Source organism: Astyanax mexicanus, chromosome 5 (genome assembly GCF_023375975.1).
Source record: "Astyanax mexicanus isolate ESR-SI-001 chromosome 5, AstMex3_surface, whole genome shotgun sequence".
NCBI lineage: Eukaryota > Metazoa > Chordata > Actinopteri > Characiformes > Acestrorhamphidae > Astyanax > Astyanax mexicanus.
The window spans coordinates 40,380,405-40,394,303 of record NC_064412.1 but is presented as its reverse complement, the minus strand read 5'-3'; the positions used below and the strand labels follow the sequence as shown (position 1 = coordinate 40,394,303).

Below are 13,899 nucleotides of genomic sequence, written 5' to 3'. Positions count from 1 at the left end.
TTTACAATGTTCATATGTGCAATAGTAATGAATTTCATTTTTCATGACCGGTCAAACATGAGCAACATTCTTTGTGTTACATTTTGGAAAAAAATACAAAAAAAAGTAATAGAAAATGACTTTTTTTCATATAATCAAACGGTGGCATCTGGAGAGAGAGTACAACACTACTATCTAGATTATGTTGTGTTATGTAAGGCTGTGCTTCATTACATTGCATTACATGACAAATAACATACTTAATGTTAATTTTTAGTCTCCCTTTATGTATGTACACATCCTTGTTGAAATGCTTTTTTAATTTATTTTGCAATTGAAATAATTATGGGCTGTGTATTGACAAAAACGAATCACTATACGTTATACACTATGCATTTTAGTAAAACTGTCATAGTATAAAACAGACAATTGTATGTATAAATCTTGCCATATATTGCAAACGCATACAGCTCAGTAAAAGTTTGGACATCCCTGTTAAGTGTTTATTTTGCAGTTTAGTTAATAGAGCTGTGTATTGCCAATAACTGCAATCTGATACGTATCCCACATACAAATGCACACATGATTGTTCTATATGTGATTCAGAGCACGTGAGGAATTTCTCCATTTGTTGTGTTCTTGTGTTCCCTTAGTAAAATAGAGCCTATTCATGTCAAAGCTTGAGCTGTTTTTGCGGATGCTGGTAACTGTAATATCCTGGAGGTGTGCTCTGGTGAAACTGGGACGGTCTTGTCTTTATTTCAGGTCTGCCTGAGTTTTCTTGAAGTAGGACACCAGTGCTTTTTTTCTTTTAACCCAAAAATAGTGCTTTTTATTTGGATGCAGTAAGAAAAGGACAAAAAGAGACAAGTTTCCAAAGCAAACATTCATTTGCTTTTCTGACTTTAGAACTAAGGATTTAGTTACTAATAAAGGTTGACGGGTTAATGTTTAACTCTTAATATAATGTGCCTGTTTGCACCTATTTGCAGCACTTAGAACTTTTTTTAAGAAGTTTTGCAAGAATAAAAAAAATTAAATAAATTATGTTATTAAAATAATCGAATAAAGAAGGAATTTATTGAATGTTAGATTGGGAGGAAGAGAAAAAACTTTAGGCCTTTTCCTTCTTCCACCTCAGGCTTCAGGATATGCGTACCCTATTATTCTCCCTTTATCCTGTTCATCTGGGCCCCACAGGACCACCACAAGGGCAGATTTTATTTAAATGTTGGCTCATTCTCAGCACTGCAATGACTGCAGTGTATTGTTCTGGTATGAGTGGATCCGATACAGCAGTGCAGCTGGAGTTTTTAAACACCACATTATCACTCCTGGACTGAGAAAGTCCACCAACCAGAAATATCCAGCCAGCAATGTAATGTAGGCAGGGTACTGTGGGCAGCACCCTGTGCCCACTGTTAAAGAACTAGAGGATGACCAACACAAACTGTGCAGTTGAGCTTCTGTCTCTGACCTTAGTTCTACAAGGTGGAACAGCTAGGAAGGAGTGGACAGTGAGTGAAAACAGTGTTTAAAAACTCCAGCAAGCACTGCTATCTGATCTACTTCAGTGTTGCAGAAAATTCAGAAGGACTACAGTCTGTAATCATAGAACTACAAAGTTTCTTATATAATCAGTGGAGCTGATAACATGGACAGTGAGTGCAGAAACAGGAGAAATGAGGAGGTGGTCATAAATGTGTGAATGCGTATCATAAGCCAGGATTTTAAAGGGTTAATTGATGTGTAACTATTTTTTCCTGTCCTCTACTATCTGTCCTTTTCTTCCTCTGACTTTGTCCTTTTTCTCTCATCTGCGGCCCCTCCTCCTGCTCCTCTCTCTCTCACTGTGTTCTTCTCTTCTCTTCAGTCCTCTCTCAACTTCAATTCCAATATACCTGTACTGGCAATATTGTATCAAGTAGCTCTGATATTAATGTTTTCATAGACCCGGATCTAGGCCCCATCTGGGTTTTTTAGTGGCCCAGAAGCTTCTTGGAATGATGGCCGAGATGTGGTTGCTATAAACTAGACCTAGTTGTTAAACTGGTGGAGTGGGGGGTCAGATCTGACAGGGTTGGATGAGATTTATTAAAACTACTATCATGTGTTTAAAAATGAGTGCTGTATTTTTATTTCAATAATTACGCTAAATGGTACAGTTTATGTCAAATACTGTTTTATTCGTCATATAATGTAAATTATTAAAAATATAAATGACGGCCACTTCTGGGCCATCATTCCAAGAGGCTTTGCTATGAGGGACTGATAAAGGGCAATGGAGATAACCACTTGCTTGTTAATTTCTGAAAGCCTTGTTTTTTATTCTGTTTTTAGTCCTAATGCACAGACTTCTGTGAATTATTCAAGAACTGTGCAGTTGAGCTCCTAAGACTAGGGCAGGGATTGTTTAAAAAAAAAAAGAATATCGATATCCAACCAAAAAATACAAAAGCGATAAATATTCTCACACATCGTATTTATTTACCATCAAACATGAGTAATCTAATTATTATACTTTCACCATGAGAGGCTACCATCTTTTTGGAACTTCTTGGAACAATAAAAAATAAGCATGTTTGTGGCTCTTTATTAAGAATAAAAACCACACTACAAATATTTTTCCCTTATCATCCTGCAGGATGCATTTCAGTTCTTTTTAAGCGAGAGACAGCATGAGTGAGTGAGTGAATGAGAGACGGCACAAGTGAGTGAGTGAGAGACAGCATGAGTGAGTGAGCGAGAGAAAGAGCGAGTGTGTAAGCAAGAGACAGTGCAAGTAAGTGAGTGAGAGACAGCATGAGCGAGTGAGCGAGAGACAGCGTGAGTGTGTAGGCAAGAGACAGCGCAAGTGAGTAAGCGAGAGACAGCAGGAGTGTGTAAGCAAGAGACAGCGCGAGTCAGTGAGTAAGTTTGAGACAGAGTGAGTGAGAGACAGCATGAGTGAGTGAGAGACAGTGCAAGTGAGTAAGCAAGAGACAATATGAGTGAGTGAGTGAATGATAGACAGCATGAGTGAGTGAGTGAATGATAGACAGCATGAGTGAGTGAGTGAATGATAGACAGCATGAGTGAGTGAGCGAGAGACAGCGCGAGTGAGTGAATGATAGACAGCATGAGTGAGTGAGCGAGAGACAGCCCGAGTGAGTGAATGATAGACAGCATGAGTGAGTGAGTGAATGATAGACAGCATGAGTGAGTGAGCGAGAGACAGCACGAGTGAGTGAATGATAGACAGCATGAGTGAGTGAGCGAGAGACAGCCCGAGTGAGTGAATGATAGACAGCATGAGTGAGTGAACGAGAGACAGCGCGAGTGAGTGAATGATAGACAGCATGAGTGAGTGAGCGAGAGACAGCCCGAGTGAGTGAATGATAGACAGCATGAGTGAGTGAGCGAGAGACAGCGCGAGTGAATGAATGATAGACAGCATGAGTGAGTGAGCGAGAGACAGCGCGAGTGAGAGCATGAGACAGCGTGAGTACTTACATACAGAGTTTAAGGGGTTAGAGTTTTACCGTAAGTGTTTTTGTGTAGAAATCCTTCTGTTTTTATTAATGTATTAGTAATCTAACAATTGAAACTACAATAATCTAAGCCTTAATTTTGATCGTGGTAATTATAACATAATTGCATTCTTCACCTGCAGCCACTGTCACCAGTTCCAGTGAGAATGAAGAGCGCTGTGGTTCCAGTCTGGAGTGGGCCAAAGACAGCAGCGGTGGTGGAGCAGCCACGAGGGATAGTGGTCTTCATGCCCTCCCACCATCAGGTCCAGGACCTGCCCGCGATCCAGCGGCAGCTGACGTCCAGTCTAAGAGTGTCGCTGCTACAGGGCCACCGCCTGTCTGCTCGCCTTCAGATGGACCTGCCACTTACCACAGCACGTCACTGGTCATGCCACGGCCCAACTCAGTGGCAGGTCGGTCCACTACTACATACACTAACTTGCGTGTTAAGCCCAATTTGAGCTGGTGCTGTAATTTAGTGCATGTAGTAATTTTACCTTAAAATAACAACTCAAAAAATTTACATTTTGCTCAAAGTGTAATCTGTATTTATGATAGTGGTGTAAAAGTATGTCACACTCCCCAACTGTAAAGAATCCAGGAGCAAAATAAGCTCATATAATGCTGGTTTAACCCTGTATGAATTTGCAGTGTCTGTAGTTTAACGAGCTAATATAATTCAGGAATTAATTCCCTTCTGTAATTGGCCTAATTCTAAGCACTTTTGGTGAAGGTAGGGTTGCAGTGGGGACCAGTTTCACAGTATACCATAGTTTAACAATGCGTGGTTATTATGTTGTGGACATTTGCTTATTATCAGTATTGGTGAAAAACAGGAAAGCAAACTTAGAATGCATGCACAGATGCTGTAAATCTTTTGCACATGACGGTGGTGGAGGTGGCGGTTACATCCTTTCTGTAGATTCTTGGTTGTTTAGAGTAGGGCTGGGGCGACGCGTCGACATAATCGACGTCATCGATTACAAAAATACATCGATTTGCATAACGTGCGTCGGCGCGTCGTAAACATGGCGGCGCCTGTGGAGCGCATTAGAGGTTAGATCGGGCCCAAAAATTCCAACTGGCTGTTTTCGGGCTGTTTTAATGAGCGAAATATGATCAGAATTAGGTTAATTAACACGGTAACATAGAAGCATAGAACTATTATTTAATTAAAATGATTTTTAAGAACAGCTAAACACAGTTCTGCAAGTCAAACGCGGAGGAGTTCACGTGCGAGAGACACAGAGAGAGACAGAGAGAGAGAGAGAGATTTGCTTTTTCTGGTGAGAGCTCCATTCATAATTCTGCAGCTCCCTCAGTGTTTTCTGCCGTATTTTGCGGCTAGCGCGAGCGCTTACAACTGACACCGCGGACCGCGGGGTGCCGCCGCGTTTGTGCCGAATCCGACTCTCTGCTGAATCTGACTCCCGCTTCGCGGACAGAATCGGCACAACACCCCCGCTGTAGAACTGCGGTAGTGAAAACAGCGCTTATAAATAAATTAGTTTAGTTTCACTTTCAGTTTTCGTTATTTTTTTTTTAAATAAAAATATAATTAAAAAACAGACGCCTACATCTCGGACTATTTTCTGGAGCCCGGGTCGGATTTACGGGCGGGCCTCGGGTCATGCCGGGTTCGGGCAGAGAATCTAAGCTCTAGAGAGCTTGGACTCCGGAGAGCAATCTCCAGCTACAAAAAAACGCCAGCGGGCATCTAAAGTTTGGGAGCATTTCACGCAAAAGGGCAACAATGTGGTCCTCTGCCATACGTGCAAAAGGAGCACTTGAAGCGCAAACATCTAGGAGCACTATGTCAACAGGGTCACACAGTAAGTTACCGTTTACATCAGGGTCTCCGCGGGTGTCCTTAAAAAGACTTAAGGCTGTCTACCAAAGGTTTTAAACCTGCCACAGGCAGAAATTATACATTTTTGGTTTATATTTGTGCATGGCATTTCGCAGTTTCCAGAAACAGTAGCATTATTCATAAGTTCAGGTGTTTAGCTAAGCTAGCTGCCTTAAGTTATTTTAGCTAGCGCCGTCGGCGCTGCGGTGTTACACCGTTTTCTGTCACCGTCGGAATTTTGTGACCAGTGCTCACGGTTATGAGCGTTCATTGGCAAAACGGAAGCTTTCTATACCTACACCTTACCCTCAGCCCTAAACTGAACCGTTTTGGCCAGTCGGGGTAAACATTAGAAACGAACACGTTTCGAATCGGCCAGTGCACCGGTCTGCTGAGAACTACTTGCCAGTGGTCACAAAATCTAGCGGTCACAGAAAACAGTGCAACACACGGTTGTGGTGTATGGGAGCTTATCCATTTTTAGCGTTATAGATCTAAACAACGTGCTGTACATGTAAGTGATTATAAGTGTGGGGTTTGGTTTAGTAGGCTTGTGTTGTTGTTGTTGTTGTTATTATATATAAATATAGTAATTTATCGTTTGCTTTAAAACGTAAAATAATTATTTAAATATGTTTCTCAATGAATAGATTAGTCGACTAATCGAAAAAAATAATCGTTAGAATAATCGTTTAAAAAATAATCGTTAGGGACAGCCCTAGTTTAGAGTAGGGTTGTCACGATACCAAAATTTTGACTTCGATACCGATACCAACTGTAGTATCACGATTCTCGATACCAAAACGATACTTGGAAGAAAAAAAAAACAATAAAAATATCTGAACATAAAATGTTTATTGAACTGGATTGAACACTGAACAATCGGTGCAAACGTTTTTATTCTAAAATGAAACATTTGTACAAAAAACAAGTTTCGTTATTATAACCTTAACTATAACATAATTATCTAAACACTTCCTAAAAACTAAAACCAGAGGTAATGGTAGCCTGACTATGTGAACCTGACGGGCGGGCAGAAGTTAAGTTCTGAATAAGGAAAATAAAGAGACAGAAGAACATTACAATGTTATGTTCATTTTAACACTCACTGCTCCGTTTTATTAATCAACCGTTTACCGTTTTTAATAAGCCCATGTTCAGTGTAACGAGCAAGCAGGCTACGTGCCTGACCACAGATTTGCGATGGAAACGCGAAAACGTGAACATCTTGAGTTTATGTTTCACAGCCAATGGGATAATGGAGAAATAGAGAAAACCACGGGTCCAAAACAAAACTCCTGCACACTCCTCTCCGTGTTAACGTGATTTACTAGCAGTCGCTAGTAAATCTTAGTAAAGCTACAGACAGAGTGTATCTTGACTAACTCCACTAACCTGTCGACTTCTCAGCTCTTTGTAGAGATCAGGGTGCTTGTCTGCTAAATGAGCGAAATATGATCAGAATTATGTTAAATAACACTGTAACATAGAAGCATAGAACTATTATTTAATTAAAATGATTTTTAAGAACAGCTAAACACAGTGCTGCAGGTCAAACGCGGAGGCGTTCACGTGCGAGAGAGAGACACAGAGAAAGAGTGAGAGAGTGAGAGAGCGAGAGTGAGAGAGATTTGCGTGTTCTGATGTGAGCTACTCACAGGTAAAGGTTCTCTTTGATCTCCTCGTGCTCATATTCTAGTCCCATACATAATTCTGCAGCTCCCTCAGTGTTTTCTGTCGTATTTTGCGGCTAGCGCGAGCGCTTACAACTAACACCGCGGAGCGCGAGGTGCCGCCGCCCTTGTGCCGAATCCGCTACTGAATCCGACTCCCGCTTCGCGGACAGAATCGGCACAACACCCCCCGCTGTACAACTGCGGGAGTGAAAACAGCGCTAATAAAGTAGTTTAGTTTCACTTTCAGTTTTCGTTATTTTATTTAAAAATAAAAATATCAATAAAAAACAGATGCCTACATCTCAGACTATTTTCCCACACTTCACTCCTCGCGCCCGTTTTGTCCACAAGTCGCGGACGAGAGACATCTGTTATTTTAGCCGTCGCCATTCTACACTCGCTGCTGCTCTGCTGCTCTGCTGGCTTGCGCGTGAATCGATTCATTTGTTCAGAACACTAAGTTTATCTGAATCCTGCCACACCGACTGCTGCGGTGTGAATCAGTTTTCTTATGAACTGGATCAAATCGCGCCTACTAATTTGACTCATTTGAAGCTAGTGACTGGGCTATATACAGTATCGAAAGCATCGAACGCTAAAGAACCGAATCGTTTGTGATGACGTAGTATCGAAAAAGAATCGAACCTTCGGTACACCGTGCAACTCTAGTTTAGAGACATTTCAAATCAAATCACACAGTAATTAGAGAGCCTTCTTTCATTAAACTAAATAAGACTTTACTTCTGTGGACTATTTCTCCAGGAACTCAGTCTGGCTGGCACAGTCATTTAACTGACTAAATAACAGGATACAAATAATAACCTTAAGGAGGTCAGAGGGTTAATAATGTTCCAGAAGCTGTTTTCTTTCTGTTTTGTACAAAATGTAAAATGTGAGTTTGTCTCTTAGTAGATGTTCCTTTACGTACTTTCATTTTTAAAACTGTCTTAAGGGATGCGTCTTCGTGTCTTTTTGCGAAAGAGGACAGCTTTAGGGATTTGCTGTCCCTCTACAGCTGTCTGCATCTATGCACGTGTATATGTGTGTGTGTTTGTATGTGTGTCTCGCAAAAGAACAGGAGCTTCTTCCCAGTGTGCGAGTGTCCCAGAGGAGAGCGCTCACTGTACCGCCTCACTGATTCTGCTGCTGCTGTTGGAAGGCATGAAAACGTGCGGCTTTCCGTCCCTCCTGCTGCAGTTAGAGCCTGCCAGGAGGGTTAGTCAGGCATTCTGAATGCTTTACTGACAGAACAGTGTGGTAGAATGTTCACCAGTGCACAATATTATGGAACAATATGTATGTTCATAACTGTTGGGGTATGTTGTGCTGTTTTAAGCTGTTTTCACACCTGAGGAAGTCCTGACTAAAGTCTGAACCAAGGTTAATGTGTTTGTTTAATTGTATATAGTTCACTTAGTCAGTAGATTTAGAGACAGGGCATGCAAAGAACTTTGCAACAAATGGATCAGACACAGTATTGTCCATTGTCCACTCATCTGCTCATCTGTTGCTGCATGACAGTTGCAGTTGTTGATCATCTAGTCCTCAGTGACACTGAGGTGTTTAAAAACTCCAGCAGCACTGCTGTGCCTGAGCCACTCATACCAGAACAACACACACTAACAACTCATACACCACCATCACTTCTGAGATATTGCTGCTCTGTATTGGTCCTGTGTGGTTTTGACCATTGAAGAGCAGGGAAAAAGGAGGATAGTACATTATGCAGAGAAACAGATAGAGGACTACAATCTGTAATCATAAAATACAAATACTGGGTGCCGAGTGGTCCAGTGGTCTAAGGTCCGAACCCCCGCTCATGCAGCTTTGCCATCAAGCTGCCGATGCCCAGCAGGAGCACAATTGGCCCTGCTCCCTCCGGGTGGGTAGATGGCGCTTTCTCCCCACACCACTAAAGTGTGATGTCCACAGCACAGGGCGTCTGTGAACTGATGTATTGGAACCGAGTCGCTGTGCTTTCCTCCAAGCGTGCTGTGATGCTACTCGGCAATGTTGCATCAGCAGCAGCTTGAAAAGAAGCGGTGGCTGACTTCACATGTATCAGAGGAAGCATGTGCTAGTCTTCACCCTCCTGGTGTGTTGGGGCATTGCTAGTGATAGGGGGAGTCCTAATGAGTGGGTTGGGTAAATGGCTATGTAAATTGGGGAAAAATGGGTAAAAATTTGAAATAAAATTATAAAGAAAAAAATACAAATACTAGGGTATGTTAAAGCTGAGGAGATTTTAAAGGAAGATGTCATTAAGTGCATTTGAACCCAGTATCTAGTTAATCTAAAGTAGTGTACATAAACACCTAAATGACACGCAATTAATGGCTCATGTAAATTGAAAACATTAAATTAACTTCTCTCCCTCATACATATGCATATAAAAGTGGATCTCACTAAAAATGGAAAATACGAAAATATTGATAATGAGGCTCACAGCTGCCAGTTTAGTGTGAATTTTCTCTGCATTTTAACACTAGGCATAAATTAGAAAAAGCTAAAAAATGACATAAAACACTGCAGCTAGACAGAGGCACAGTGCTGAAAAAAAACTTGCAGTCAAAACATTTTCTCATGGCCAGATTGTATACAGTAGTACAGGAAAGTCAGGAGATATTTCTATTTCTTCAAAGTTCTGTCTTAAAGTTTCAGGTTGTGAGTAGTCCAGCAAACTAAGACGCTGGTACTGTGATCAGAGGATCACCGGTTCAAATCCCAGATCATGCCCAACATGGCCATCAACAGCTGGAGTCTTAGAATGCACAATTGACCACGCTGTCTGTAGTTGGGTAGATGGTGCTGTCTCTCCTCTTCACAGGCATCTGTTGGCTGATGAATGAGATATGGGGATCCAGTACATTCCTCTGAGCACAGGCTAAACAAGGTAGAGTCTGACTTTACATGTATCAGAGGAGGCATGTGTTAGTCTTCCATCTACTACTGTTGGGACATTATTAGTGATAGGGGGACTCCTAATGAGGGTGTGGTGAGCAATGCTTCACGTGAAGTTTCGGTTTGATCTTCTCCAGCGCCACAGACACTGTCAAGGAGTTCCAGAGGAATATGTTTGCTGTATGTAATATGTTCTTTCTAATTTTTATATACTTGTGAGGTCTGTTACCTCACTTGTATGCAGTTCAGTTCATCAGTTACAGCTTACATATTACACATTACATCATTACAAAATGTGCTTTCACCTAGAAGAAAGTATAGCATTACAATGCTGTTCAGAAGGAAGATAAAGGCTACTAGGAACAATAAGGAAAAGAAAATAAGACTGATATAAGCAATATTTTTTGAGCTACACATACAGCTGTGGTGTGTAACACGTGTGAAAAGCAACAGACAGGAATAGATAGGGCTGGGTATTAAAATTCAATATCAAAAAGCCACCGATCAAAATGTCTCAGTACTACTGAGTAACAAGAAGTCTAAAAAAATGTGGTGCCTGTTTTGATACTTTGCATGAAACTCGACCCCTCTCTCTCTCTGTCTACCTTTCTCTCTCTCTCTATCTCTTTCTTCCTTTCCTCTCTCTCCTGAGATATCATAATACAGTAAAAAAGCTCTGGTCTGCCTGACCTAAACCACACTACACTATTATTACTGCCCCTCTCTCAAACATACAGGGAACTAGCAGCATAAAAAAAGAATATTTAATTTTTAAGTGATTGACACCACTAATATAATTTAATTTATTTTTGTCAATGTAATGCTAATATTTACAAAAACTGAAATGCATAAAGCAATATACATAGGAAACATATTAAAAACAATAATTATTGTTCTTAATAAAGTCTGACCCGGGCCAAGTTAGGCCGAGATTTCCCACCACTTTCCTCGGGCCGTCTGCAGTGTTGCAATGTTATTTAACATAATTCTGAACAGATTTTGTGCATTCAAACAGCCCAAAAAGTATTTTTAAAAAGCTCAGTTTTTTTTGTATTTTTACAATTTCGAAAAAGGTATCGAAAAAAGTATGGCTTGGGTATCAGTAGCGAATTTAAAGCATCGTATCGGTCCCGGTATCAAAATTTTCAAATGATACCCAGCCCTAGGAATTTGTAGAGGTTCCTAATGGTGTCCTGAGATAATCCATTCCATGTAGCTCGAGTTTTTCCTGCAGATAAGGGTGGTGTATTGGTAGCATTCCACAAATTTTCAGATGGAGATAGGTTTGGTGATGGCTGGCCATGGATAGCATCTAAGCTCTTGAGATGGAAGCAGGATGAGAATGAGAATTGCTCTGTTGGAATAGCACAGCAGAGTGTGGGATCAGAAAACTTAAGGACACTGGTTGAAGGACCATATTAACTTAATTGTGAGCTGCTAAATTGTCTGTTAATAAGACTGAATACAGTAACTATAGCTTAACTGAATAACAGGCCTACAGATTAAGGGGTTAAAACACTGTATTGAAACCCTGACTCTTTCTTCTATAAACTGTAAACTGCATAGCATATCATGGCAAGGGGTCCTGCATCTTTTCTAGTTGGTGGGCTTCACTTCTGACCCCTGTACCCCTTGTAGCTGTCCCGCAGCCAGACCATTTAAGAAGATGAAGGGAGAAAAACAAACAGACAGAGAAGACATGATGTGTCCCTAAGCGGACTGCACACAGCCATCTGACATCAACAACACAGCACACTCCTCCCCTCCATATCCCACAAACGAATGCAACGTGACGCTCATCCATCTGCGCAGATTACGCCTTTCAGACAGATTAGATTACGCAGGGGGGATAAGAGATAGAGGGGGTGCAGCCGAAAAACATGAATGGAACGAGGGGATGGGTGAATGAGTGTAGCTTGGAGAATGTGCTCTATATGCTTTTGCAAAGTGATTGTATTGCGTATGTGGGAATATGGGGGGGAGGCATGTTGGGGGGGTGGGGTGATGTGTGTGTTATCTCCTGCTTATTGAATGCAGCGGCAGACCCTGAATGCCTGCCTGGTAACAGCACAGCAGTGGTGTTTGTAATCTCTCCACTGCGCTGGCACTGCAAGCCAAACACACTGCTCCAAAACAATCCCTTTATACTTCTTTTTTTTCTCTATCTATCTCTCTGTCTCTTTGAACACACACACACATTACACACAGTGTTCAGCACAATACCTCCACTGGGCTTCAGAAGTGCTGAGGCTATGGAGCACTCTGCACTTGGGGGACTTTAATTGGAGGCTTTAATTTCTAGGCTGTTGTTCTCTCGGGCATTAGGAACTTTTTCTCTTTAACGGTCAGAGCTGCAAAAGCATAGTCACAGTTAGTTGAAGTCTAAAGGATAGGGTTGTGTATTAAGAAGAACCTGGCGATGTACTACGTATCACCATACAGGGGTTACAATTGGATTCAATATATTGCAATACACCAATAAAGCATAACTGTAGCTGCTCCACCTTGTAGATGTAAAATCAGAGACAGAAGCTCATCTGTGGCTGCACAGTTTGTGTTGGCCATCCTCTAGTCCATCAGTGCTCACAGGACAGGACAAGATTAAGATTATTCTCAGTGTAATCTTTATTACACTGGGAATAGTATACTTTTTATCCAGTCATACCAGTGGGATCTAACAAAACTGCCATACAAAACTGCTATGTACTGGGTGGGGTTTAAACACAACACTAAATGGACAACTGTCTGGCATCAATCTTTACATGTAAAGTAATTCATAATTTAAAAAATGATACTGTGTTTTAAAAATCACCCTCTCTTTTTTCTCTCTCTTACTTTCTCCAGCCACCAGCAGTACTAAACTGGAGGAGCTAAAGTATCTGGATGAGCAGAGGAATGCTCCCATGCGCTCGTCCATGCGTGGACCCTGGCATGGGGCTCACACCAGCGGTCGAAACCAGGAAAATAAAGGTACCATTACACATCTGCAGCGATGCCAGAGACCAGTAACAGAACAGTGTGGCTTGGAGGAAAGCACATGCTAGTTTCCTAACCTTATGCTAACTTCTATAAACATTTTATAAAACACTGACTGGCACAAAATAATGCACCAAGAAAGAGTTTGTTAGAATTTAATTTTGGAAGCTTTGATATAAGGGGCAATACACGTGCCACAGGCTGTCCTGCACATATACAAGTTGTTAGTGCTCTGGCATCGCTCTTTGTATCGCTACTAGGAGTAACCTACTGTCAAATTCAATGACACCCCAGATCATCACACCAGCTGTCTTGGCACTGTGTTGCTCCACAGCAAGGCAGAACTGAAGTTCTCATCACAAGGCTTCCATACTCAAATCCAACTGTTGTTAAATCCCAAGTAGAACCGAGTTTCGCTGCTTGCTTCTCTCAGTCCAATAATGCATCCCGTTTGAAGTCTGGTAACTGGCAATCTTGTATTTGAGTCCATTATACAGGTATTTCTAGCAGACAGGGTTCTTTCACCAAAAGGTTCACTACCCAAAAATAGCGCGGTGCAGTGGATAACACCGCTTCCTGCTTGTGCTCTACCACATCATGTGGGAGACTGGGATTGGTGACTGCTGTGCTACACTAATGAGAGTCATTGGGCACGACTCTCAACACTACATTAGTTCACCTCTGTATTAGGAATAACTATGTAAGTGACTTTGGATAAAAGTGTCAGCTAAAGGATGTAAATGTAAAAATAATGCTTTTTATAGGGCAGCAGGGGAAGCACTTTTATACCCTTGTTTAAGATCCAGTGTCTAATCAGACCACACCTGTAATAATTTACATATCTGCCTGAGACATAACTGCATAACTGATGCAACTACATGAGTTTGGGTGCATTATTTTTTACTTTTTGGCAATGAATGTACTCTGTATCTGATTAAGTATGCATAGTGGCAAGCAAACAATTTGAGCTAAGGGATTTAAAGCTAAAGCTGAAGCTAAACCTGAT

At 41.4% G+C, this 13,899-nt stretch overlaps 1 protein-coding gene across 4 annotated transcripts in view; it reads left to right on the top strand.

The window, feature by feature from the left end:
* tanc1a (tetratricopeptide repeat, ankyrin repeat and coiled-coil containing 1a) overlaps positions 1 to 13,899 on the top strand; it is a 138,299-nt gene that overhangs the window by 73,912 nt on the left and 50,488 nt on the right. For all 4 annotated transcript variants that reach the window (XM_022675252.2, XM_022675253.2, XM_022675254.2 and 1 more), the window contains 2 exons: positions 3,632 to 3,904; positions 12,762 to 12,887. In XM_022675252.2, the coding sequence (XP_022530973.2) occupies positions 3,632 to 3,904; positions 12,762 to 12,887 (399 nt within the window). The remainder of the gene's footprint in view (positions 1 to 3,631; positions 3,905 to 12,761; positions 12,888 to 13,899) is intronic.